The following is a 27801-nucleotide window of genomic DNA, read 5'->3' as shown; positions in this document are numbered from 1 at the left end:
GGGTACCCAGGCACAGCGTTGCAGCAGTTACTCCTCCAGTGACTGAAGCACAGTGAGTGGCTGCTCCCTTGGCTCAAACTGGAACATTTAGTCTGAAACTCCACACTCACTCTGGGTATGAGAATAAGGCCCCAATTTCATGCCCATGGTTAGTTTTTATATTTTGGTTTTATAGGAACATGAAGACTTGGAAAGATTTCCTGATCCCTGTCATGGCAGGCAGGCAGGCACGTTTACGAGACTGTGAGCACAGCAGTGGAACAGATCCATTTCTTTGTCTTGGAAACCTGCAGAACTAGGGGTGAGACCTGCTCTTGCCAAAATAAATGGAAATTCTGCTATTGAGATGACTGGTATTAGGATTTGCCCAAACTTGTAGCCTCAGAAATTGGCCACACTCTCTCTGTTCCTCTCGTTTCTAGACAGAAATGCAATTTAGAAGCTTCAAAGCTGTGTGCTAAGGTAGGCAGGACGTTTAGCTATGGGAATAGAAGATACTGCAAAGCAAATTACTTCAGAAGGTTTCCACCAACACAAGAAACTGCTTTAAAGTCTCTCTAAAATGTTGATGTCTGCAGGCAAAGAAACCGGGCCCTGTGACTACAAACTCTATTTGATAGCTGCTTCAAAGGTATTTGAAAACACAGCGGCTAATTTTCGTGGTGAACTAAGGCACCAGCTGCAGGTACAAGGTGGTGCAGGAGGTTCGTCCAGCTTCTGGCAGGAGCACGTTTGGGAACTCTTTGACTGTAGATAAATCGTGACTTACAAAATGTGGCAACTTCGCAATGGGCAAACCTCACTTACTACATTTTTTGTCCTACCCACTTTGACTTAACCTCTGCAGCCCAGACAGCCCAGGTAAGCTCTTTTCTCTGCAGACGGGGCCAGTCACAGGCTGCTAGCTGTGCACGCCTCCATGAGGGCACATTCTTGCATGTCTGGGTACTTCTTCCTCAAGGAAATCATGGAAACCTAATCTCTAGGGTTTGGGTCAGAAGGAAAAAAGGTTAATTCACGTGCAAGGAAAAGCCTGCCAGGCTCAGAATAACTGTGCAGGATGGAGGTTGGTATGCTGGTCTTATGGCAAGCTGTATTTTTTATTTTTAGGTTGGTTAAACTGGTAGACACCTATGTGAGCACACCCACGGGCAGGCGATGTTTGGGAGTGGGGAGCCTCTGCTTGTCAAAGGCGTGCTGCGAGTGCTGTGCTTTGCGGCTGACTGGCAGATCTCGCCTCTCAGCGCAGGAATCTCGGGATTATTTGTTATCAATTTTATACAGTGCCTCCCACCGAGCCTGGACTCCAGCACTCGCCGAAGCTGCCGCCCCTCCACCAAGCCCCCTTCCAGCTCTGCATGAGGCGAGCACAGCACTTTGACAGCCTCCCCGCAACTTGCTCCTGAAGGCTCCCCTCTGCCATCCCTCACCAGCAGTGAAATTCATTTCAGATCCTCAGCGCTGCGACGCTGCGAGGCTTCCCCCCCCCCCCCAACACACTCACACGACAGCATTATTTTGATAAACATTTTTATTATTTTTATCACTCCCCCACCTTCGCCTGACGTCTCCCCTCCCGCCTCCCACCCCGAGGCCTGCCCACAGGGGCTCGGGGCTCCACCGAGGAGCGGATCCGAGCCCCCCCCCTCCGCAGCGCCGCCCCTGCCGCCGTGAGGCAGCGCTGAGGAGCGGCGGCGGCCGAGCGGGCCCCGCCTTCCGCCCTCCCTCCCCTCCCCTCCCCTCCTCTCCCCTCCCTCCCCCGGGCCCCGCCGCCCACCGCGGGCGCGGCGCAGCGCAGGGCGGCCGCGGCGGCCCCGCCATGAGCCGGAGGTAGCGGCGGAGCCTTCCGCAGCCGCCGCCTCGCCTCGCCCGCCCGGCAGCCCGCCATGCCGAACCAGAAGGGCGGCAAGGGCAAGAAGAACAAGCGGGCCAACAGCAGCGGCGACGAGCAGGAGAACGGGGCGGCGGCGGGCGGCGGCGGCGCCGCGGCGGCAGCGGGAGGCGGTGGCGGCGGCGGGGGCGGCGGTGGCGGCGCCGCGGCGGGCGGCGGGGCCGGAGGAGCGGCGGCGGCTGCGGGCGGCGGCGGCGGCGGTGGCGGAGGAGGAGGAGGAGGTGGAGGAGGAGGAGGAGCGGCGGCGGGCGGCGACGCCAAGAGCGGTGAGCGGCCGGCACGGCCCCGAGGCCTCCTCCCGCCGTGGCGCAGGGCCCGGGCTGGAGGAGGAGGAGGAGGAGGAGGAAGGGCAGGGAGGGCTCGGGGGGCGCCGGGTGGTGCTGGGGGGTAGCGCCCGGAGCCGCCATCCCCGCTGTGTGCTGCCGGGGACAGCCCTGCTGCACAACGGGCTTTAAGGCCAAAGCTGGGGGTAGGCTGAGGTTCCCTTTAAAGCCATAAAAGAAGATTCCCAACTCCGGCATTAGCTCTGCGGAGCCCCCTCGTCTCCACTTCTCCGCACCCAAATCCCAAATTTTTGAGGGGTCGGTGCGCCTGGCTCGGTGTTTTCTGGCAGGAGTTTTGCCTGGCTGCTGCGGGGCGGTGGTGCTGCTTCCAGGAATCCTACTACGGGTTTCAAGGTGCCCAGTTCCCGCGTGTCGCTTAATGGAAACTTCTCCCCAGGAATATCAGCGATTAATTGCGCGCCGCTTCGGCCCGTAAGGGCTTGGCCAGGCTGCTCCTATGGGAATACTGCGTACTCCAGGGAGCCGTGGGGAATGCTGAGAATTTCTTTTTGTCCATTTGTTCTGAGTGAGCAAGTGAAAAAAAGAAAAAAAAAACACATAGAAATCATCAAGAGTTGGAGGATTTCTAGAGCATTTTTATCATGGCTTCAGTCCGGTGCCATGTACTTCACAGGTAGTGTCTTGCACTGGACAGCATTAGTTGGTGTGTTGGCTTGTCTTTTGAGGTGGGGAGAAATGGTGTTCCCAATTTTTGTCTCTAAAGCACAGCAGAAAATGGTGTGTACAGGTGCGGATGCTTTGTGGGGGGAGCACAAAGCTGTGTTGCATGTGCAGTTTCCATGGAAGGTGCTGCCAGTGAACACACGTATCTCTATGGCTTGCTGGTGGGACAGGTTTTCTGTCTTCATCTGTAAGGCAGTTTGTCCCAGGTGCCTTGCACATCCTTACTCTACACTAGCCAGACTCCTATGGAGTCAAAGTTGCATTTCTGAGAGCTAGCCTGAGATTGTAGAATGGCTTGGGTTGGAAGGGACCTCAAAGACCACCCAGTTTCACTCCTCTGCCATGAGCAGGGACACCTCCCACCAGACCAGGTTGCCCAAAGCCCCATCCAGCCTGGCCTTGAGCACCTCCAGGGATGGGGCTTCTCTGGGCAGCCTGTGCCAGGGCCTCACCACTGAGTAAAGAATTTACCTCTGAGTAAAGAATTTACTCCTAACATCTAATCTAAATCTCCCCTCTTTCTGTTTAAAACCATTTCCCCTTGCCTTATGTCTATCTGTAAAAAGTCTCTCTCCATCTTTTCTATAAGCTCCCCTTAGGTACAGAAAGACTGTGATGAGGTCCCCCCGGAGCCTTCCCTTTCTCCAGGCTGAATGTGCCCAGCTATCTCAGTTGTTCTCTGTACGAGAGGTGCTCCAGCCCTCTGATCATCTTTCTGGCTGTTCTCTGGACCTGCTGTTAGAGCAGATTAGAGCCCCACACCCATTTTGTGCTGGGGGCTCCAGACCTGGACCCAGCACTCCAGGTGGGGCCTCACGGGCAGAAGAGAGGGGCACAATCACCTCCTTCCACCAGCTCTCACCAACCTCCCTCTGTTGATGCAGCCCAGGATGCAGTTGGTCTTCTGGGCTGCAAGCACTCACTGCTGGCTCACGTTGAGCTTTTTGTCCACCAGAACTGCCAAGTCCTCTGCAGGGCTGCTCTCAGTGAGTTCTTCTCTTGGGCTGTGCTCATGTCTGGGATTGCCCCAGCCCAGGTGCAGCACCTTGCACTTGGACTGGTTGAACCTCATGCAGTTCAGATGCTTTTTTATTCTCTCCCTTCCTGCTTCCTCATGACTTCAGTGGTCAGAAACATCTTTGTTTCTTTTGTCACCCCTCTGCTCCTTTGTTTTTTTGTCCTCACAACAGAGGTTTGAAGTTGGTTTCGGTATTCACGTGAAGCGCTTGGTGAGTGCACCTGATCTGTGACTTGTCACTGTGTCTAGCAGTATCTTTCGTTTCAGGAACTCCTAAAGCCAGGAGGAGTAGGTGTGGCTGCTAGCTTTATTTTTACCTAGGCTACCGCCCATCAGATAATCCTCAGCTGGAAGCTTCACAAATTGTGTTTTTACTGAGACGTCCAAAGCTTTCAACAGATTTGGTTTGGGAAATGAAAGAAAAAGTGGCTCCTGTCATGCAGCGAGGCTGGGAATCCAGTTCTCGTGTGCAGGGAGAAGACTAGATGATGATAGTAGGTTCCCTCGTGTCTGTAAAACTCATGAATCCGAAATGAAGCTGCGTGGAATAGCTGGGCCTTGGAGGCAAGTATCCCGTTACCAGACTGAAGATGTTTGTAAGAGGCTGTGTGCTTACAGTTAATTGATCACTAAGCAGTTTACCGAGGACGCGGCCTGCTGCGGCGAGTTGTGAGGTTAATAGAGTTCTGCTGTACACAGTCAACTCTCGATTATTCATGGGAGATTATCTGTGTTGAGGATTAAGTGTGCTGGGTGCAGGGAGGCTCTTCCCTGTGCTGCTCCTTGTGGGCCAAGCGAGCCTTGGCTTTGCATCGTGATGTCAGCGTGACAGCCTAATGACGTGGCCACATCAGGACCCTGCTTCATCCGAGGAAGGGACAGTGATGCAGATTTATTTATTTATTTGTGTAAGTCTCCATTGTTCTCTATGTGGTCCATATATTGTTTCTGCTTCCAAACGCCAGAATGAAACAGAAATTTTAACTTCCCCTGTGCTTCTCTCTGCAGCCAGGACTAGCAGTGCTGTGTTATGCAGAGCTCCTCTTACAGCAGCCCTTTACAGCAGAAAGGTGTTGCTCCCTCTTACAGTTGTCAGCCAATTTTTGGCATGGTGATTGAGAAACACAGATTGATCTTCCTCTGCCCAGGAGGGCACTCATTTGGTTTTGGTGGTGTTTTAATTAGTGCATGTTCACAGCTCAGACTGGTGGAAGTCAGCAGAAGGGTTTAGGCTTATGAGTCTGATTTTGGATGGTGGGGATTGAGAGGATGGGGCATAAATACTGACGGGATGTGATGACTCTTCTCCATGTTGCACTGAAACTTTTTGGCAGCTATTCTGATGAAGTCCCCAAGGAGCATTCACACTCTGTAGCTGTGCCTTCCATTCCTCTGTTCCTCTTGCTGCTTTTTCTGTGCCTTCCCATCTTTTCCTGGAGAATTTCCACGTGTACATCTTCCCTCAGAGCAAGGAGAAATTCTCCATATGACAGCCCAATCTTTCATGACCAAAGTGACATCTATATTCTGTGCTGAGCAAGGTCATGGTGGGCTAATGGACTAATTTACCAGTGTCATAATGCACAAAGAAACTGAAGTTTGGTGTAATGGGAAGCCTCGTTAGTTAGATTCCTGTCTTCAGAAGTAGATTTTTGTCTTCAGAGGGATTGAATTCCAAATAAAGTTGTATTTTTCTAGATAATTTTCGAGGTTAGTTTTCGTAATCAAATTGGAAAATCTCAGCTATTATATAAAATTACATCGGTAGCTACCTTGGTTTATGCCTCAGTGACTTCAGCCCTGTGGGTTACAGGAATCCCAATAGCAATAGTTGGTGATCTTCATCTGCAGACATAAATGAACGTGGGGAGTCAAGGTATTTTGTGGATCATTTGCTCTGAGCAGCATCAGAGGAAGGTCCTTCCACAGGGTTTATGTCAGATCTGATGTTTCTGAATAGCAAATGCCTTCTCCATTTCTGCCCTGATGAGCTTGGGCACTTTTACTTCATTGACTCCTGCCAGTTTACCATTTATCCCTCTTATCCCATAAACTTCTTGATCCAGACCCCTCATACAGCTGTTTCTGTCCCTAAAATTCTGTCTTCCATCCATTTTATTTGCCTTGCATTCAGTCTTGGTCTCATTATACAGTAGACCCAAATCCTTTTCCTCCTCTTGCTGGTCCCTACCTTAACATCTTCCTGGTTTGTTCCCATGTCCTCGTCACTCCAGCATTTGTTCTGTCCAGCATTGGTGCCATGAGAAGATGAGAGAAAAGAAGTATCTGTCTGTCCACCCTCCGTGTCTATAGTTTTCCACTTTAACAGGGGGTTCATTAGAGCCAGCTCAATTAAAGTAAAAAAATAAAATGGTGTAGCTGTCTCTAAATTGCCACCTCACAGTGTATTTGATGCCATACTTTTTCCCCACTGTCAAAGATGAGACCTTAAACTGCAAAATTGGCCTAGCTGGCAAATTGGTAGGCTGTCTGGTGACATTGTCAGGGTGCAAATTTATGTGGGATCCTGGTCATGAAAATCCTTCAGGGGAGGAAAGGCAGTGGGGGAGCTGATGGAGGTGGGTGTTTTAGGTCCCGTTGGGATGTCGTTGTGCTGTGCCAGCTGAAGGGTTGTGTGAGCGGTGCCCATGTCGATGGGGCTGGGTTGCTGGGTCCCTGCTGCGCCTCCCGGTTGCGCTTCTGCCTTTACCATCAGGAACCCCCTGTGCATCGTCTTGCTGAGTACCAGACCCCAGAAGGACACAGCTAAAATTATAATGTGCCTTCCTCGTAAATGACGTGTCCCTGAGAGCTGTGTAACAGGTACACTTCACGCAGTGGGCGGATTGGAGTATACATCTGCTCTGTACGATGTACTCTGTACCAGAGTGAGTTGAATATTTATAACTTCACAAAGAAGAAATTCTCCAAGAAGCTTAAAAACTGTATTTTAATATCCGTGTGTTCATATGAGATCTCTAGGGAACTTTTTCCTAGGTACCTGGCTTTCAAATGGCCAGGTGGGCTTCTGCATACTCTTCGCCTGTGTTGTACAAGTTTGTAAGGCTTTGATTTACTTTCAAATAAAAATGTTAACATAAGACAAGTGTATGGAGAAAGCAAATCATTTGGCACTGTAGTGACTAATATATAGAAATCTGTGACTAGCCAACCAGTAAGATTTCCAAAAAAAAATCTTATATCCTGGAGGTGGGGTAGTTAGAGGGCCAGAAGATTTGTCAGTGCAATATTCAATTAAAAAATGTATTTTTAGAGCATGAATCACTCTAATATATAAGTGTGGATTAGTATTTGCTGATGAATATTCCCCGCTGCATATAACATCTAATTCCAGTTTGGCAGTCTAGTGATGTTGGGTGTTGGAACCTCCTTACTATTTAGCTTGAGGGAGGGAGTCCCATTGATATTGGTGAAGCCACCTGGAAAATTAGGTTTCTGTTTGGTTGCAGTGAGTGTCAGAATCTAATTCGTGCACACGTTGTAAAGGAGAACCATTTTTCTTCCTAATTCCATTGAGTTCTTCTAACTGCAGAAATCAGCTGAATGCAAATTCCACTGTCTCGATCAATGCAAATTGGTTTTGAGAGCACTTTATCTTAGTTTGGGAATTTTTAAAGCTATGCAGTTACATCCTTTTGTGGCAAATGCAAGGCATTTGCAAATGGGATCGTGTCTATGGTGTTGCTGAATAAAATAAATATCCTTTCATACGAGCAAGTACGCATTTAATTTTTTTTTTTTAAGTTACTTGCTACCAAAATGGGTATCAGGGCCCAACTGTGCTCTGTGTTCGTGTGATCAGTCAGTCACTGGTTGAAGCGTAAAGCTTACGTGAGTAAGGGTTACGCTCGATGTTTGTTAGGTTCCATGTGAGGAAACACAGTTTTTGAACTGATTGCTTCACTTTGTGTGTACTCATCCTGTTGCTTCCTCGTAGTGATCCAACAAGCAGTGACAAAACAGCTTCTAGTCCTGGGAGACGTCTGTAAGTTTTCTTCAGCCTTGCTTACAGCCTTGCATATTGACACATCCTTTGATATGAAAGGAGCATAAAGACTGGCAGGCATCCTTCCTTCTCTGCTTTTCTTCCTACAGCACATGCGAGGAAAAATAGAGGTAAACCTTGCATATAGCTCAGGGAAAGATAATCCAGCTAATCTTCAAGGTATCTGAATTACAACAGCATTAGTAGGGCACGGGCTTTCTTTAAACAGTTTTCATAGAAATTCAAATAATTTCAAACAGGCCTCTTGAAGTAATAATCTAGTCACTGGAGTGGATAATTCCATTTTGAAAGCTGGCAGGGTTTTGAGTGGAGCGCTCGCATTTCCCAGTAGACTTCAGTGACGTTTATCTGGAGAGCATTCACTCTAACCTTTATCTTTCTCTCTCTCTCTCTCGCGATGGCAGAGCCTTTCAGTCCTCCTGCCAGGGCCTGAGTGGGATATTGCTGCTGTTCCCGTCTCGAATGCTCGCTGGGAGAGGAGATAGCTCCAGTCAGAGCCTGGCTGCTGAGTGTGCCTGGCATTCCCCAGCTCCGCTGCTGTGCTGCAGGATACCATTTTGGGAGCGGCGTGCAGCTGGGGCCTCTGCGTGCTGCGCGGGTGCCAGAGGTGGCACGCAGGCTGGGCTGGGAGCCAGCACAGCGTCGTGAGAGGGACGTCGATTGGAAGTGACAGCTCCAGCCTCTGGAGCCGTCGTCATGCTGAGACGCTGGATGCAGCAGCTAGGGAGGCTGCGTCCCCTGCTTCCCACTGAGCTTCTACTGGCTGCTTCAGCCTTCCACATGAGAGTAAAAATACTGTCATGTTCAAACTGGGAAAGTACAGACCAGTGGGACAAACACCCCTAGACTTAAAGCTGGAAGAGATACCATTTGATTCAGCCTTTTGTCCCTTTATTGCTGTGCTTTTGGGCAGGGCCTCATGGCCAGCTGGCTGATTCTGGGCAAATCTCTGCTTGCTGTTAAGGCATCTACTGCCTCACTTGCCACATTTATCCCTTTATTCCCAGCTTAAGGTGGAATTTGCCGCTGAAAACTTGCTAGGGCAGGTGCATTATAGTCTGCTTTAGTTACTAGGATATCATCAGACATGAGGGTGAGTTTACTGTAACATTTCAAGGTATTGAAGGCTGTTGGAAGGCTACAGTAAAAGAATTTATTGGTGGAAATGCCTTGCTGTGAGGATGATTGTATGATCCAGGAGTGGACAAAGCAACAGCCAAGGTTCAGAAGACATTAAAGCCCACCACTCTTGGGATAATCACCAATCTCTGCATTCACCGTGATAGAGGACACCGTAAACATCCGCTTTACACGGAGCAGTGCGAGGTGTCTTCCTGACCTCGGCACAATTGCTTGTGGCACAGAGGGGACTGCTCCTTACCTGGCCTGGCGATGCCAACCCAGGATTTGTGTGGTAGGATCAGGAGTGTGTTGGCATTAGTCGTCCTGGTGGGTCTGTTCTCCTTGGTATGGTGGACTGGTGATGCTTTTGGTTGGACTGAGGGTATACATCAAGTCAGGGCAGCGAGACTCTCTACATCCTGAACCAAAGCCAAAGCTGGTGATTGAGTTATTCTGTGTTTTGATGACTAAATGGAAAGAGTTGGCTAGGTTAGCTGGATGATGATAACCTTGCAGATTTTGGTGATTTCTTTAAGACCATATGAATTCTTATGATGGGTTTCAGCTGTGTAGGCAGAGTTGGTCCAGCTTGGAGCACAGATGGCTGTGCGTGCAAACTGCAGAGCTACTGTGCTGATGTAGGTGCCTCCTGTCCTTAGTTTGTACAGTTCTGCTCTTGATTTCCTGACTTTGGTGAGGTGATGGCTGAACTGGGAGTGGGCGGTTGAGTGAGAGCCATAGATAACAGCAACTGTGTGTCATGTGCTAATCGCAGATTTCATAAACAGGCATTTGTTCTGGCTGTGCTTCAAGTTAGCAGGTGTTAACGTGACAGGTACGACTTAAGCCTTCATGATTTACATTGCCTCTGCTTTGTGGTTAGGCCTTCCTCAGATTTTCAGGGGGAAGAGACTCCTTTGGAGGCTGGGCGTGAAGTCACCATAAGTGGAGTGCGTGGAGGTGGTTCTAGCATTTGCTGCACCCCCCAGGACTCTCATCATCTGAGTTTCCAGCTGAACCAGGGTTCAGTAACCCCAGCTTACCTGAAATCCTCCCTTGAGGAAGGGAAGGTGGTCGCTTCATGTGACTACTCACTTGTGACATCCTGCCTGTTGGGTGAGCTGCCAGGTAGAGCCTGTCTGCTTATGGCTTGTGTTCTCTTTAAGACCCTTTTTTTCTCTTTAAGACCCTTCCAAGTGTAAATATTGGCCACTGCTACTACACTGTGCCAGGTGAAACGTCAGCCTGCGCTGTCCTGCTCTGCTGATGGCTGAAGATGGACTTGTAGCGTTGGCTTTTCTGTCCAAGAATGTTACAGGGAGTCTCATGAGAGAAAAAGCCTGTGTTTTGGGTGGCTTAGCAGGTACTGCTGGCCTGTTTCTTCCCCGCCCTTCAAGAGAAGGTCTGGAAACTTTAATCTTAATCAGTCTGCGTAGATTGCCTAAGAAGTTTTGGATAGGTATCAGTCATTGTCAGTGAGTGTTATCAATGCAAGCAGTGAGCCAAGCTGTTTTGAAAGACTTTTCGTACTGTTTTTCTGCTGCTATATGTTGTTGCTGCTGCTGCACTGAACATCCAAGCCTGCCTTTTGGATCCACTTGTGAAACATTTTTTCCCAGTGTATTCTTCCTGCTGCATTCAGGCTTCTAGGAAGATGACTGATCATTTCTGTAGTCCTGTACGATTTGTGCTGTTTAGCTCGTTATGCATATGGCAATACCCTTTTGTTACTTCTTGGTAATTTTTTGCATGTCAGATTATATTTCAGGGTTTACCAGAGCAAACACATTGGGCAATTAATACAAGTTTTCAGCCTGTTTCATTGCTGTTGTCTTTACTTCTTTTTTTTTTTTTTTCTTTTTGTAGTCGCACTAGCACGATAGTATTGTCTGACTTCAATTAAAATAAAGCTATCCTGATGGTAGGAGAAACTCAAGATTCATGCAGGTGGTTGGTGGGGAGTAGCCTTCCACAGGCAGGGCTCAACTCCGGTTCAGTCTGGCAGGGTGAACAATTTTTGGATGTGTAGGATTGTGAAGAGAGCCCTGTTCATGTGAAGGTGGTAATGTAGGTTAAAGTGTAATGTATGTGCCCCACAGGTACCCTTTCTAGCTGAGGGAATGTACTGGCAAAGTGTCCTTGGCATAGATGGTGAGGTGCTAGAGTGACGGTAGACCAAAACCAGGCTGTAGTAGGTGTCTTGCAGCTGACTCAGTGCCAAGACCTTAGCTTTTTTTTTTTTTTTTAAAACTACTTTTTCCAGGTCCATAAAAAACTACTGTCTCCTCACAGTTGCTTTAAAATGATAATAGGACTGCCTCTTCCAGCAGCACCACACTTCTTCTTCCTCTGCCCCAGCCTCACACTGTTAATACCACCCCTGAGCTTCACTGGCACTCCGAAGTGTGTGTGTGGGGGGGAGCTGAAACCTACGCTGGCGAGTACAGGAAATAATTATCTGTTTCTGTTCACTGACTGAAAATCTCTGGTGCTTGCACAATGGGTAATGTGGGAACATGGGGGGAAGAGCAAATTTTGCTTCAGGCATCTGCATTTAGGATTCAGAACAAATGAGAGCAGTCATGAACTGAGGCCGTAGAGTCATTGCATTTGGCTTGCTGGTTGCATCTTTGGTTTTCTGATGGGTGTGTAAACAGAAGTAAACAACATTCTCCTCCATTTACTTCACCAGAGAGATGTTCCTCAGACAGTTGTTATTCTGCTGCTTTCGTTAGTGTCATTGCATGGCAAGGGTGGCCTTCATATACTGTATTAAAAGCTTTTTGTTAAATGTAGAAACAGGTTGATGTGTTCCATGTTGAAAGACATTTATCTCAATCCTCTGTTTGTGTTTCTGACTTCTGCTGATGTTTAAACCTGAATGGAAAATCCGAGAAAAAGCCAAACACCCAAACCAGCTCCTTGCAGTCTTCCGTCATGCTCTTGTTAGTGAAATAAAAGTTAATTTGATGGCAGTTCTGTCAAAAATACAACCTTGTTTAAGTAGTCAGATATCTTTGCTTGGATGTACGTTTGTTTGGAGTATTATTTCTCATTTCTATTTTAGAGGGCATGTAGGTGCTGCTCCATACACCGAGTTTCAGAATTACTGATCAAAATCACTACAGAGGAATATGAGAAAACATCTATTGTGGAACCGTAACTTCTTGGACGAGTCATTGTGCAGCTGTGGTTCCAAATCAGCAGCCTTTCTGCTACAGCAGAACACTTGTGTCTAAACACCAAAGCTGTTCTGCTGCACAAAGCTACCTGCTGCCTTGTGTTGTTCTCTCAGGCTCTGAAAGACATCTTGAAACTGAAAGGTAAAATAGAGGTGCTTTTATGGTCAGTGAGGCTTTCTTTCAAAAGGGTCTGCTAGGAGAATGGATGCTTCGCTGATACCTGTTAGCCTTTAATTTTTCCTGAAGTTTACTTTTTGTAACTTTGGAAACCAGAAATCTGATGAAGTGTTAGGTACTTGGAGTCTGGTTATATTTAGGTGACAAATCAGCTTGGGGCTGCCCTGTGTGGATGGGCAGTTTGGCTCACGTGGAATTCTCTTTACACAGAAGAGGCTTATTGTGGGTCGCTCTTGGCAGTAACTGAAGTACAGTTACCATGAAACATGAGTGCAGTGATCTTACCTCTGTCTTTCTGAGGAATAATCTTAAAATTCATTTCTAATTGATAGGAACGAGAAGGGCTTGATAATGAGAATGTTTAAAGTTCTGTAATTCTGTAATAAGCGCTTAGTCTCATTTATAAAATGTTGATGAAATAACGCAGAGCACTTTGAAGGGTGTGAATTGATGGGAAGAGCTCTTCACATTTGCTAGTGTGGATCCCATACTAAGTAATCTGAATGATGGTGTTTCTGCTTCTACGAATTATCTGTAATTTTGGTGCCACTGTTTAGCAATTTGGTGGGGTCTTCTGTGTGGGAGAAGACTTTGTTTGCTCTGTTGCTGTCTTCTGGCTATCCTACGCTTGCTTCTGCTATGATGGTTGTGTGACCAGCTAATTTACATGGAGTGGGTAGAAGATGAGGTGAGGAAATGTCTGATAAAGTTGTTACCTAATTAACTTAAATATGGAAAAAAAGGCATTGCTGTCCAAAAATAGAATGTTTTTCTTCCTCATAGTTATCATAGGTAGCAAATTCTTAGGTAATCTGACAGCTTCTCAAGGAAGTTCTCAAGGAAGAGCTGGAGAAGATCACGTTTCACAGTCCTGGTGATAGACCAGTACAAAGGGGAGGAATCTGTTGAAAGTCACTTTAAAAGAGCCTCTAGACATACAGAACATTATAATAATCAAATAGTTGTGAGTACATTGAGTGGAATACACAGACTGGTTTGTTTCCCTGCATTTCAGCCACTTTATTAATCTAATTTCTTGTCCACATGACAAAGAGGCAGTAAACTTCTTAGAGGGTTAGAGATCAAGTATTTCTTTCCATCCAAAATCAGGAACGTGTTCAAAGTCTCATTAATGAAATGCTTTTATTTTCTAGTCGGTTAACTATGCTGGTATGGATGAACAAGTGCAAAGTCTTTATTCTTAACTGGGGGTTCTCTAGATATGGCTGTGTAGTAACTCCCTGGGCTGTCAGCTATAATTACTTGCATGACTGTTAGAACATTTACACCCTGAAACACAGGGGGAGCATAAGTGGATTGTTGGCATGTCCTTTCTTCCTGCCTTCTGGCAGTGGTGGCAATGAATATGGGCTGGAATAGATAAATGTGGGAAATGCATAGTGAGAGCTGTTCGTAGTGGTACCTCTCCTATCTTGCAGCACATCTGACTTTCAATGAGGAGCTTTGAACAGTTTCAATTTAACTGACTTTTCGGAGATAAACTGCATTAGATGCTACTATTGCAAACTATGCTTTCAGATCCTAAGTATGATAAAAGAACGGCAAATAACGAAAAACTTTGCAGAGATGCTTGGTGTGGCATGGTGTGACTTGAATCAAAGGTAACGGCCTGGGAGAATGGATGGAGAACTCTGTGAATTGGTAAAATGACAGATTTTGACTCCGAGTAGATAAATTACTCACTTTTGCATTTAGACAGTGACGTTACACTCAATAATACAGAGTAAAAACACGGAGGAAAAATTAGTCATTGGTTGCCAATACAATTCATACCTCTCAAATGACATCCCAAAGCCTGAGTGTTCTCAGCAGGCCTTTTGGAGACCTGAGACAAGCAGCAGGAATATCATGTTGCCTGTATAGAAGGAACTTCCAAAAAGTCCCGAGGCGATGCTTCTCTTATCTAGCATGTTCTCTCCCGTTTGGTAACCTGTCTTCTTTTCCTTTTGAATGACTGAACGAGTCAGTATTTTGAACTGAAACAGGCTTTTTTTGCTTCAGGAGAATGTTCTTGGGAATGCACCTTTGTTGCAGTTTATAGTCAGTCCCTGAAGGAAGGGTATTGCGGCGAGTTCTCCTTGCAACTGTGCTGTTTCTGGCATGTGAAGCAGAGGGAGAAAAATGAGATGAGGATGTAGCACGTTCCAGGGGATGGCTTGGGAGAATTTTCTTGTACTCCTTATGCCCACGTGTTCTGGGTAAATAAGTCTGAAGAACTTCTGTGGTCTTGAATTTACTGAAGGTGTTTTGTTTGCTTGCTTACAGCATTTTTGGAAAGGGGCAAAAACAGTAGCATGCCAGTGACCTGTTGTTGCAAAACATACTTTGTGTTGCTGCTGTGTGCCTATTATTTAATGTCTTGAGTACCAGGAAAGGAAACAGCATAAAACCTGTTACCTCAGTGCAAATTATGTTGTATTATTCACTCAAGCAGTGATGAGCTGGATTAAGAAGAACACAATTGAGGTTTCTTTTCCCTGTTTATCAGGTAGAAGCTTGAAATCCTAAGGAAAAAGACCCAGTTGGCAGCAGGCTCTTGTAATGAGGCTCGGTGTGTCTCCCTTGCAAGTCCTGGAGCTCTGAGCAGGATTCAGGAGCTCCTGGCAGCCTTTAGTGCTGGGTGAGGCAGCACTTGATTGGGGAAAACCCTAAAGAAGCGCGTGATTGTTTGAATGCAGTAATGCAGAGGTAAAAAGGCAGCCTGCCAGTCCTATTGGAGCGGTGTCTTTTGAGGAAGTAAGACGTTAGAAATACACAGAAGAAATCTTAGTAATGTTTGACAAAGCATCTGGGAACCTTGTTTTGGAGTGAGAATTAGACTCACTTCAAATCCAGTGGAAAGTCCCAATGAGAATTTCCTTTTTTTTTGTGCCTTGCAGCTACACCAATGCAGTCAGAAATTGGAGTAGTTTGTGATCTGTGGCACTTAGGTGAGGGAGGTGAAAATGTCCTTGGTCGTAAATACAGAACATCTTTGTGTAGGTGATACTGTTACAGGGAGAGAACTGAAATACTCTGTTCTTTGCTCAAGGATATAGCAAAGGCTGCTGTTTTGCTGATAAAAGACCACGTGGCATTTGGTCTTTATCTGTGTTACAGAACTGTTTGGTTTGTGAAATTTATCTATCAGGTAGGTCAGTAATGGTGGTATATCCTGTGTTTGCCTGAAAACATAACGAAGGGCCTCCTTTTTGTACAAGAAACATGATCTGTTTGTCTCGCTGTTCAAAGTCCTCTGCTTCCCATTTATCTCCCTATCCATCGTCTCTTGCTCAGTCCCAAAGAAAAGATCAATTCCTGCCTCTCCTTATGATCACAAAGCCCGGTTGTATGTCCTGCTTGTTTTTTAAACAAGCACTTCTATGTGTTCTTCCCATGTTGCCTCTCAGGCTTCAAAGCAACCCTCCAGAAATGTCCACAAAGCTTTCTCCTTACTTCTTAATGCTTGGCTTTGCAGCAGTGTCCACAGAGCCTCGAGGAACGTTAAGACTTCTGAGGTGCTTTGGCTTTGAGTGCTGAACAAGCTGTGTTGTCTTTTTGTTTTCTTCTTCCTTCATTGCTTAAAAAAAAAAAAAAAAAAAAAAAAGGAGCTATAGCAAAGATTTTGTTATTCTGACTCAGACCTAGTGCTTGTGGGCTCTTTGATAGTACAGATCGGATCATGCATAAGAACTCGTGTTTGTATTTGGCACGACATTTAAACGAGTGGTGTGATGTGCAGGCCAGGAGCAGCCTGTTATTAATCTGTCTGCTTTATGTTCCACAGAAGCCCCTTGTGCTACTCCACTGATCTGCAGCTTTGGAAGGCCAGTGGACCTCGAGAAGGATGACTACCAGAAGGTCATATGCAACAACGAGCACTGCCCTTACAGCACCTGGATGCACCTTCAGTGCTTCTACGAGTGGGAGAGCAGCATTCTGGTCCAGTTCAATTGCATCGGCAGAGCGAGGAGCTGGAACGAAAAGCAGTGTCGCCAAAACATGTGGACAAAGAAGGGATACGACCTCGCCTTCCGCTTCTGCTCCTGTCGGTGCGGGCAGGGTCATTTGAAGAAAGACACTGACTGGTACCAGGTGAAACGAATGCAGGATGACAAGAAGAAAAAGTCTGTGTTGGAGAAGAGCACGGGAAGGTCCATGGCGGAGTCAGCAGAAGAGGCCAAAAAGGGCAGGGCAGCCAACAAGCCACAGAAAGGCTTAAGTCACGACATCCAGCGAAGGCACTCGATGGACAGGCAGAACTCCCAGGAGAAGGGTGTCATAGGCGGGAGCTACGCGGTTCGCTCCCCGTGCGTCTCTCCCGGCCAGTCCCCACCCACCGGCTACTCGATTCTTGCCCCCACCCACTTCAGCGGCCCCCGTTCCTCGCGGTACCTGGGAGAATTCCTGAAGAACGCCATCCACCTGGAGCCGCACAAGAAGAACATGGCCGGTGGGGGCATGTTCAGGAATGCGCACTTCGATTACGGGGCAGCCGGTTTGCAAGCACATCGATCGGGACACTTCGACGCCCCCGTGCAGTTTCTGAGAAGGCTCGACCTGTCTGAGCTTCTCACTCACATCCCCAGGCATAAATTGAATACTTTCCATGTGCGAATGGAAGATGATGCCCAAGTGGGCCAAGGGGAGGACCTGCGGAAGTTTATTCTTGCTGCTCTTAGCGCCAGCCACAGGAACGTTGTAAACTGTGCGCTGTGCCACAGGGCACTGCCAGTGTTTGAACAGTTTCCGCTGGTGGATGGAACCCTGTTCCTTAGCCCATCAAGACACGATGAAATTGAATATGATGTTCCCTGTCACCTTCAAGGTACAGGTTGTCTGTCAGTCATGCTAGGTTTCATTCTGTGATGGGACTGCTTTCTCCTACTCATCTTTCCTCACCCTCCCCCCATTTTAGATTTTCATTGTGATTCTGCATTTCTGAGCAGTTTTGTATAGGCTGAAGTCGCATCCAGATTATGATGTGGGTCAGGCTGAAATGGTTAGGAATTAATTATGAAAAGCAAATGTGTAGAAAGATCCATGCCTTGCTTTTGGTTTTAATAACCATCAGATATTTCATCTAATTTCTAAGTAGACTATAGCCGCCCTGTTCTGCAGTGTGTACGTACTGATTTATGTGTTGTGAGTTTTGCTCCAAGACATACATCAGCCTTTCAAACAACTTTTTATGTTAAGCATGCTGTACTGCAGCATCAGTGAAAGTCATATTTGTATCACCAGTTGTGGCTCTCATCTGCTTTCAGCCTAGAGAATATCAGTTTCATTTTATTGCACATAGTGTTTTGTGTTGTTTGTTTTTTTTTTTTGTTGTGTTTTTTTTTTTTAACATTGCAAGGACTGTAGTTTGGCATGTGTTAGTGCAGTCCTGGCAAAGACTATTTCTGTGGCCTGGAGAAATTAGACAGTAAAAGTAAGCTTTTATTATGCTGGGATTAAGTGGCATTGAGGTAGTGAGGGCTTTAGATTTGGTCCCAAATAGCTGCCAGTTTGAGCAGCATCCTGATCATGTCCCAGCTCCCTGCTGAGCTGGGAGCAAGGCATGTATCATTTTTCTTCTCCTAGAGCAAAAAAAAACAAAACAAAGCAACAACAAAACATGAGCTGGGATGAGCTTCAGCTCTTCCTGAGAGGTATGTCTGAAACTAAGTGATCAAGGTGGTACATGGCAAAACACATCTGTTCTGCAGTCTGCTGGCAGCCAGCATGGCTAACATAAGCCAGAGAAACTATTCCTAGGTTGTTTTTCAAAAACATAAGTTTATATGTTGAAAAGTGTTATGGGAATGCATTAGCAGGAGGTATTTTAGCATTTAAGTTTCTCTCCTTTCCATAAATATGTTATGTTTCATGCATGGTTATAATATCTATTATGTAACATTCCTTTGCTCAACAAGCTTTGTATTTTTTTCCTTTATTTAAATCATGGCGCGCTAAGTCACTGAACTGTATTCATGCTAACATTCTTGTTTCTGTCTTACCTAATGTATTTTCAAGGGGAAAAAGTGACAGACAAACATACAAGCTGAAAATTCTCCAGGATAAACAGAATATACCTATGTGAGATAACCGTGCTTATTTGCTTCTGTGAGGAGGCATGCACAACATGCTTGTGATCTTATCAGCGCTAATAGATGGTTTAGTAATAGTGAAACTTGCCACTTCTTATTGTTTGCCACTAAGAATGAAACTGCTGAACTATTTTTTATTTTATTTTTTATATTTTAGTTAATTGCTTCTTACCCATTGGATGATACACCTGAAAAACTCGCTCAGACAACGTGCTGTGAATAATTAATTGTTAAAATTTTTACCTCCTTGTCCTGAGTAAATGGGTTTATTATCAGGAGTATGCTTTGAAATGAAATTACGCTTGAAAGGGTGCTGTTTCAGGGTGTTATTTTCTCTTCAGTAATGAAAATCACTTCTGATATCTTAAACATGCCTGATAAAAGGAGTCTCATTTCCTATATAGCAAGGATTGTGAAAATCAAGTGGTGGGGAAATGTAGCATCTTAATATGCAGAAGCAGAGCAGAACTTCAGTTCAGGAAAATTATTTGTCTTCCTACACAACACAAAGCTTTAGCACATGGAGTTATTTGAAAGGCTCCCATCTCGTGTTGTTCACTTTAGAAACAGAGCTTATTATATTTGCTCTTCAGTCTCGTCACATCACATTCTCTAGAGCTGAACAGCCCAATGTGGAGTTACTGAATTTATCAGCTCATACTGGCAACTGTATTGTTTATATATATTTTAGGTAGAATCTGATTTTCCTTCTCATTTTTCTAAAACAATCGGCTTAAAAAAGAAAAGTTAATAAACAATCTGTTATCTTTAAAGTATCTAGTTACTAGTCAGCAATTTTTAATATTTTATTCCATATATCTAGAAAAAAGGTATACGATGTGTGTGCTCCTTAAATTACGAATTGTGATGTGTGCAGGCCCTTGGTGCTGAAGGGCACAAATCGTGATCCAAGATAAGCACGGTCTTGTTTGTAACTACATTACTTCTTAACTTTTTCTTGTATAGCAGTGCAAAACCTGGTATACTACAGAATTATACTCTGCGTCAGTTCGCCTAAAGGCCACTCTAAACAACTAGCCACTACAAATCAGGCTTAATCTGGATAGCAGATCTTTGTAGTTTGTGCAGGGCTTTTTGTTTTGTGGGAAATTTGCATATTGGATTTCAAATTGTTGAGTTCAGTGACCTTTTTGTGCAGAAAGTATTTCGTGTTGAAGTCTGAACCACTTGATTTTTACAGAAGGCAGTATAACTCAGCTTTTGAAATCACTGTTCGTGCAGAACCTAAGTTCATGGGAGAGCTCGATAGATTCATCGTTCTGTGTGGCATGATAAAATTGTATGTGTAACATATGTTTTCAAATATAGTTACTGCAAATGAATCAAGAGGAAAAAGTACAGGAAAGTAAGTTCTTCTGGCTGTTACTTTTTTTCCATGAAGAGTATTAGGTTCTTAGTTACCTGTTTGCTGGAAGATTTTGTCAAGTTGTTAAATGAGTCTTATTAAAAAGCTTCAACGCTTCTCCACTTCTTCTGTCAGGTGGGGATGAAGCTAGGGTAGTTGTCTTCATGTAAAAATGGCAGCTGATCAAATAGCTTAATCTGGCATCTGCTCATGTAGCTTAAGCAACTCCTTTTACAAAATACTTTGCTAAGGTCTACCAGCAACTAAAGGAATGGGGTTTGGAGTGGGCAGGATGATGACTGATTCCTGAATTTTGCATTCATGGAAAATAGCTTCAGTTAAGTCCTATGTGTTTGTGATTGAGAAATATTTTTTACTTATTGTTCACCCTTTTCGAAAAGATCTTAATAAGGTGTGATTTGTAACACTAAAGGGCAAATAACACATTGCAGGAAATGTCTGTTTTAATCTTCTGTTACAGTCTCCTTAAGAAGTGTGTTTCCTGTCCACAGGAAGGCTTATGCATCTCTATGCTGTTTGTGTAGACTGCTTAGAAGGGGTTCACAAAATTATCTGCATTAAGTGCAAGTCCCGATGGGATGGAAGCTGGCATCAGCTGGGAACTATGTATACCTACGATATTCTGGCAGCATCTCCCTGTTGTCAGGTCAGTATCCTTGATAAGTAAGATTCCTAAGGTGAGATTCCAACTGATGATAAATAAAGCAAAGGTTTGTGTTTCTCTCCTCCCTTCCCTTCCTCCATCCTTCTTTTTCAGCCTATGCGTGTAGTATAAGAAAGCAGAGTTCATGTCCCTTTATCTTAATTTACAGAGCATGAAGGCCTATAGCTAGACAAAAGCTAATGTAACAGTCAGTGATTACGTATTTTTTTTTAATTAAAGGCCCTTTAAATGCATTCACAATTAAAGCTGGTGCTTGGGATGATCATTAGGCATTACCTTTGGCATCGGGTAAAATTCTAGTAGTATTTTAATAATATTTGCACATTTTTTTAGCAGATGATATGTGCATTCAAGGTTCTTCTAGTTGCTTGAGTTGAGTTCTGTCATAAGACAATCATTGCAAAAAAGCTGAGGAAATTTAAAAGTCTAAGAGTCTTTGTGCTTGGAGATTACCTATCTCTCCTTAATCTTTGCTGCAACTGACTGTGCTGATGGTACTGAAGAAACCTAGCTTTCGTTAAGTGCTCACCTCATTTATATCTTGGGTGGGAAAGAGCCTCGGTTTACTCCAAAGCAGGTACATGCCTGATGCAGCAGGACCATCAGCAGTATTCAAGACGTTTTTCTGTTTGACCTCTCAAAGCTCAGCAGAGTTGTGTTACGGAGGTAGGGGTGACCCATTGTAGGCAGTCGTGTAAATAGCACCAGGTGTTTTTGTAGGTGCAGCTCAGTGGTTCCTTCTGGCATGTCAGAAGGCAGTGGCTGGCTCCTGACACATAGATTTTGTAACGGGTTTAGAGCAGGTGTTCCAAGAATGGTCACTTCATGGCTTTGTGGATGCTTTCCATAAAGATTTGCAGTCTCTTAATTTCTTAAGAATAAAAATTTCTAAGCTCCAGCAGTCTTAGTTCTGAGTGAGGCTTAAAAGGAAGACAGTCGCTGCCCTTGAAGATGTGGCAATACAAGAGCAATCTCTAATAGAGCTTTACCAATATGTGACACACTGTTTAATTTTAAATTTAACATATTTACCAAGATGTGTTGATCACAAGACAAGTGGAGTTGCTGGTACTGGATAAAATTACATTGTTAATGACTGCAACAAAAGGCAGAGATGCCTTCCTTTTTGTGCCTCTTGAGATTGCAGCTTTTTTTAAATAGGGACTTTTAAAGATAAAACACAGATGCTAACTTACTAGCTCTGTAAAATTCAGGAAATTTAAATCTGAATTGCTTCTTTTGAATGTACAAGACAGGAATTAAGGTCTCGTTCTAAAAGAGTCTTAATTGTATGATTAATGGACAGTATGACAGTACAGGGTAAATAATAGATCTGAATATAAAACCACTAGCTTCAGCTACTGATTGCTGGGTAATGTGTGTCATTGTTTCACTGGTATTGTTACAGATGATTCTGCATATAGAGGAATGACATTTAAATATGGTATATAATTTAACTCTGAATTGCCTTGCTAATTTCTTGTTTTGAATAATTTTATACCTTATTTCAAAATATTTCATTATACTTCAAGAATGTGCATATAGGATAATGAACTACATCCACTGTCAGGTTGATGGCAGCTAGATGATGGGCTGGACACCAGCAAGGGGAAAACCCGCATTTTAAGAAAATCACCGTAAATCTGTGCCCCATTAGACTGCATTTCTTAGAATTTCTGCTTGTCAAGCAAAGCAGCTATCTGTGGACTTCATGCTTTGCTTCTTTTTGAGTCTTGTCTCAACAGCAGTAGTACTTTAATAATTGCTTCCTGTCCTCCTCCCAAGAAAATCCCTTAAGTCAAGGTTGCTATAGAAAATCACTTGGTGTTCTTTTCAATGAAGAGCTGAAGCTTTCGTTAGCACGTGAGGCTGAGAGGTTAAACTGCGGTACAGATCAAGCCCACACTGCTCATTTGCCACCTTCACTTCTTAACCTCCTTTGTGGTCTTAAACCTCCTGCTTCTCCTGAGTGTTTCATGCTCCCTGCTGAGCTTTCACACTGCCTGTTGCTTTCTGCACAGAAAATGGGCTGGATATCTCAGCTAGATGTCTCCTGAAAGCTCTGTTGCTGTTGTTTCTGCTGACCATGAATAGCTCTGCCTCTCCTCACCCTTCACCTTTAATCAATTCTCCTACCTATCCAGTTAATGTTGGTCCCATCTCAGCTGGAGAATAGTTTGTGTTAAGTTTATATAACCTGATACGTATTATAAATGTTTAAATAGATATTTAAAGTGATACAACGCCATGCTGATAAAGTAGATCGAGTTATACATTTGTTAAACCAAAAGATTAAAATGCTGATACGTCTCATGGAGAGATCATGTTCGAATGTAGACCTAAACAGATACGCAGTGGGAACACTAAGGTAAGGATTGCATGGCACAAATGTGAAGTTTCACAAAGGTGAAGTTTCTCTCCTCAATTTGTGGCTTCGTTTTTGGCTTATTGAGACAGCACTTCGTACGGTGAGCACATGAATTTATTCAGAGGTGAAATAGCACAAAACAACCTATACATATATATATGTAAGCTCTGAAATTCTGTACCTCCTGTCAGAGTGGGAAATAACTCGCTCTCCAGACTTTGCTGGGCAATAGGTGCTACCTTATGTGACAACCATTCTGTATGCCTGTAAGTTACTGGTCTGGGTGAAAAACGTCCTTACCATCAAGGCCCCATGGCTGTCATTTTCCTTACTGAAGCTGTGGCCTTGCCAGAGGCTGGGGCTGAGTGTCTGTTTACCTAAGGCAAGGAATGGAGGTGAATCTGGTTATTTCAAGTGTTTTTGTTGTTTTATTTTTTTTCACAGGCTCGACTGAACTGTAAGCACTGTGGAAAGCCAGTAATAGATGTACGGATTGGCATGCAGTATTTCTCTGAATACAGCAACGTCCAGCAGTGTCCTCACTGTGGAAATCTAGACTACCACTTCGTGAAGCCATTTTCTTCATTTAAAGTTTTGGAGGCTTATTGACGAAAGCTTTGCTTTAGTAATAGCTATTTTATGGGTATTTCAACTTTATTACATATCTTTTTATAGGATTCATTCTGTGATGAAATTACTTTCTTTTCTAACGAAAGAGCAGCTTCTTTGTCTGTATACATATGAATATGTATATATACATGTTGTTAAACAAGAATCCTCCTGACGAGATCTCTGAAGGTTGGAGGCAAGCCAATTTAATGGCCTTTGAATATATCCCAAGTGTGGGGTAAAGTTCAGCTAAAATGATTTGGCTTTATTTTTCGTATTATTGTAATACAGTTTATAAGAAGGACATGGGGAGACATATATGGGACAGAGAAATATGTCCAGTTGGAGAGTGGGTGTAACTGTGTAGGCTTGTTGTCCCTCTAGCTTGATGGAAATGGGGAATCCTTGGAAAGAAATCATCCTGTAGTTGTTGAAATCATTGAGTCCCAGTGGGCACAGGAGCTTGCCCCAGACTGTCATCTTAGTGGGCTTTCTTTCGGGTTTCCCAAGATGGGATAAACAAAGATAGTGTGACAAGTGAATGTAAATCTATGCCAGAAAAGGCAACCTTGAGTTATTTTTTGGCATAGCGTCTTCCTGCCGTATATGTTTGATGTGTGTTTCTCTGACGGATTGTACGGCAATCGTACTGCTTCCACCAGTGTTGTAATGTTAGCGGTCAGGTCATTTGTTTATACCAAAACAAGCTGGAGATCTTAAAATGCTTTATTTAAAGGTATTTCTTCACAGATATTTTAGGACCTTGTGATAAATGGAAGGAACAGGCTGAACTGAACGGGGATGTTTGTGTGTGTCTGCTGGGACTGAGGCTTTGCTGCCTACTGCAGACTGGTGTGACTGACTGGCTTGGAAAGAGGACCATGAAGTGGGATCTGGGCCATCAGACCAGTAAGAGCTGAGAGGTACTTAGTATGACACATGGCATCAGTTTTTAAGTCAATTAATTGCTGCACCTTTGTCTTTCAAAATTATGTAAGTCCAGGATCTAAAAACCTTGGAGACTTTTTAAGAAAGCAAACTTAGTGTATTTACTTTCTACATGCCTCTGTGCTGTATATAGTAGTCAATGCATTAGGCAGTGAATTTGTGTCATAGGGGTTGGCCCTGTAGAATCTGCAATTTTTGTTTCTTGCTCCCAACTTTTCCCTTACATAAATAAAAGTTTTAAAATAGGTCATTAATCTTTTACTTGGCTTCTAAAGCCAGCTGAGATTTTTGTATTTTTTTTGTTGTTTATGGAGTGATTGGTCACTCAAGGTATGGGTTTTGTTTCTTTTCATGAGGTGGGATTATTTTTTGTTTCTTCTGAAGTTTTTTTTGTTTTCCCACATTAGAATCTCAAAGAGTGTATCCGTTGAAATCATGATCTTAAAAATGTCCCTGATAATCTGCACACCATGGGAAGGAAAACAGAAAAGTCAGAAGCTAAGAAAGTGTTGGGTATACTGGACAGAGTTACACTTTCTGCTAAGTTAAGAAATTAACGTGCACATAAAATTCAAACTGAATATCCATGTTTCTCTGTGCGTAAAAAAATGCCAAGTTCACAGGTTTATTTCCTGGCTGTCTTCACTGCAAAATTAGCTCCTTTAAGCATTAGCCACTCTTCAAGTAATACTCTGCATAGAGGGCTTATGTTGGCACACATCACTTACTGCTAACTTGAGTGGTAATGTCCTTAGAAGCCAGCCAAGTCAAGTTAATGATTTTCACATCCGGATAGGACCGGACTATCTCGTAACGGTTATATTGGTGATCTACCACCGCTGGTCTGAACAGCAACGTTAACAGGCTGTGATAGTCTACATCACTGGCTCCCCCCTTGCTCTGTCTTCTCTTCTGTCCGTGTGTTTGTGTCTGGAGCACATTCTTGGGGTTATGTGTAGTTGTTCCTTGGGGGTCTGTTTGTGACAGTTTGGGGAAAACTGCTTCCTTTTTAAGACAAATTGTGGGAAGAACTTCGGGGCACTTCTAACACTGTTCTGGTGTGGCTATCACAAACCAAGTTATGCCCACTCCAGTTACAGTGGCACCAGCACTGTAACCATTGGCCATAGAAGCAGGATCTGGCCCAGGTGTACGTGGGCTTGAAGAAGTTGGCTAGCAGATAGATAACCTGGTTAGCTGTGCAGTGTAGATTTCCCTTATGGAGAGCAATCAAGTTATAATTCAAATTAATTCCTTGGGGAGGATGAGCCCTTCACCTTCAGTGGTATATTTCCACAAGCTGTTGGAGTTAGGGTAGTTTGGAGTTGCATTGTCTGGCAATACCATGGGTACCAGATTACATGCATAAATATTGGACTCTTGTAGCAGTCTGAAATCACACAGCAAAGACAAAGCTCCTGTCATGATAAAAAATGAAGAATACATATAGTATTTGATCTTGAGTGCTAGTCACTCATGCCTTGAGCCTAAGGTATTAATTCCCACATACACTAAAAGGGTAACAAAACAGTAGCATTCTGTACCCATTTTTTTCACACATTTGGTGAGGGGAGGTGTCACTGCAATGCACATGGTAGGGCAGAAATGGGATGTGGAGTTCTTTTAAATACTTGTTCGCTTACTTTCCTTAATGTAGCTTAATTTATGATTCTTTATGTTCTTAGATGCCTCTTCAGATATGTATGTATGACAATCGAGAATGAGTAGAAGTGGAGAAAAGTAATTTGACCACTTCTTAAAAACACAAACATGTTAAAGGTTATACAATATATTCAAGTCAAAATTAAGAATGCAGCAGACCAAGAAAGTGGGGAGGGGAAAGCATGTTTAAAGTCTTAATAGCAACAAGAAGTTGTTTACAAACCTATCTAAGGCAACAATTTAGTTCTCAATCACCTTTTCCTTTTAATTCTGATTTTAAGTGAGTCTTAGCTACCACTTGAGGAAATGCCTTTTTTTCTTGCAAAGCACATCTCTCAACTGCAGGCTAGCAGCACATGTAGTACTGTAAAATGATTCTCAATGGAAACCAGCTGAGCTATAGAAAGATTCCTCTGAACTTTTCCTCTAAAGTAAATTGTCCCTAATTTGTAGGGAATACTTTCTCTGCTTCTTGCTGATGCTGAAAACTGGTCTTGTGTTACTGCACAATGCAAGATTATATTTTTTTTTAATAAGATGCATCAGACTCCAGTCAAGCAGACAGGCCCACCCTTTGGCTATGAGAGTTTTGGCTAGGCGTTGCATAAGTACGAAGTCAGAGTGAACTTTGAGACTTAATGGCTGCTTAAGAGGTTGAACTAGACAACAGTTGGTTTGCTATCTGTCATGACAAGCATTGGTAGTAGTCATTGAGCTTTTAAATGTGTCAAAAGGGAAATGACTTGTCAATGTAGGGAGCTGCTTGCTTTGCTTGTTTGGCTAAAGTTTACTCTTCACTACCTTTCATTTTTCTGATGCTGTGTGTTCTTTTTAGTCTGGCCTGTGGTCGGATTAAACTGTGCCTGAAGTATGTTTTGTAAACGAGAATACAGTCCTCTGGATTTGGAGGTTCATTCTACTCTTAAATGCACGATACTCCTTGTGATAGTAATAGGAGTTGCATGTGCAAATGCTTTTCTTTCCAGTAGTTAACGATGTTTTCCATAGGAGAGGCTTGCATTTAGATAGACTTAATATTTTGGATGTGTAAATGAATTCATCCATCGGTAGGACGTTTAAAAGTAAGTTTTGATAACCATAACTAACACAGTAGACATCTTTTACATGCTGATACATAATTTGACATCTACCACCGTGAGCAGGCTGAAATTCATGTTCTGTCTAATGCTGCAGAGACATTAAAATTACAGTGCTCTATAGTCCATTGACTATTCCATAGTCTATTTGCATTCATGTGTCCAGTAGTGAGCAGTGTATTCATAATGAATTTATTTGGGAAAATAGGGAATATTCCTACGAGGGAGGCATCTAACACAATTTCTTTTTTTTCTTTTCTTTTTTTTCCCCCCCATGTACTCTTCATTTTGCTGTACCAGGTAACTGAGAACAAACATGCTGTTGTAAGGCCACCGGTGAGAAAACCCCTCAAAAATATACTTGTCCGTAAAGGTTTCTTGTTGAGACATTTTTGGATTGCACTTTTGCAAATGGAAGAATATGTACATAGAAAATGAATGTTGATGAAATTAAAATAATTGGTTATGATATCATTTGCGTGTGTTGTTAGAGAATATTTTGTTGTGACTTCTCTGTATTAAAAAAAAATAATAAATACCAGACACCTAA

At 43.9% G+C, this 27801-nt stretch overlaps 1 protein-coding gene across 3 annotated transcripts; it reads left to right on the top strand.

Annotated features, from left to right (window-relative positions):
• Nucleotides 1-1742: 1742 nt before the first annotated feature.
• HECA (hdc homolog, cell cycle regulator) lies at nucleotides 1743-27801 on the top strand. Of its 3 annotated transcripts, none has more exons than XR_003496426.3 (5): nucleotides 1743-2157; nucleotides 16212-17252; nucleotides 20395-20549; nucleotides 23380-24467; nucleotides 27552-27801. XR_003496426.3 is itself a non-coding variant. In XM_038175942.2 (5 exons), exons 1-4 carry the CDS (start codon nucleotides 1887-1889, stop codon nucleotides 23542-23544), a joined length of 1632 nt encoding a protein of 543 aa, XP_038031870.2. In that variant the 5' UTR covers nucleotides 1743-1886; the 3' UTR covers nucleotides 23545-23578; nucleotides 24295-27801. The 3 variants fall into 3 exon arrangements, 2 of the variants coding, with proteins under 2 accessions (XP_038031870.2, XP_027310233.2); XM_038175942.2 differs by having other exon boundaries at nucleotides 23380-23578; nucleotides 24295-27801; XM_027454432.3 differs by having other exon boundaries at nucleotides 23380-27801.

The sequence above is a fragment of the Anas platyrhynchos genome, chromosome 3, assembly GCF_047663525.1.
Source record: "Anas platyrhynchos isolate ZD024472 breed Pekin duck chromosome 3, IASCAAS_PekinDuck_T2T, whole genome shotgun sequence".
NCBI lineage: Eukaryota > Metazoa > Chordata > Aves > Anseriformes > Anatidae > Anas > Anas platyrhynchos.
The sequence above is the reverse complement of the archived record's forward strand: the minus strand, read 5'-3'. Positions and strand labels throughout refer to the sequence as shown.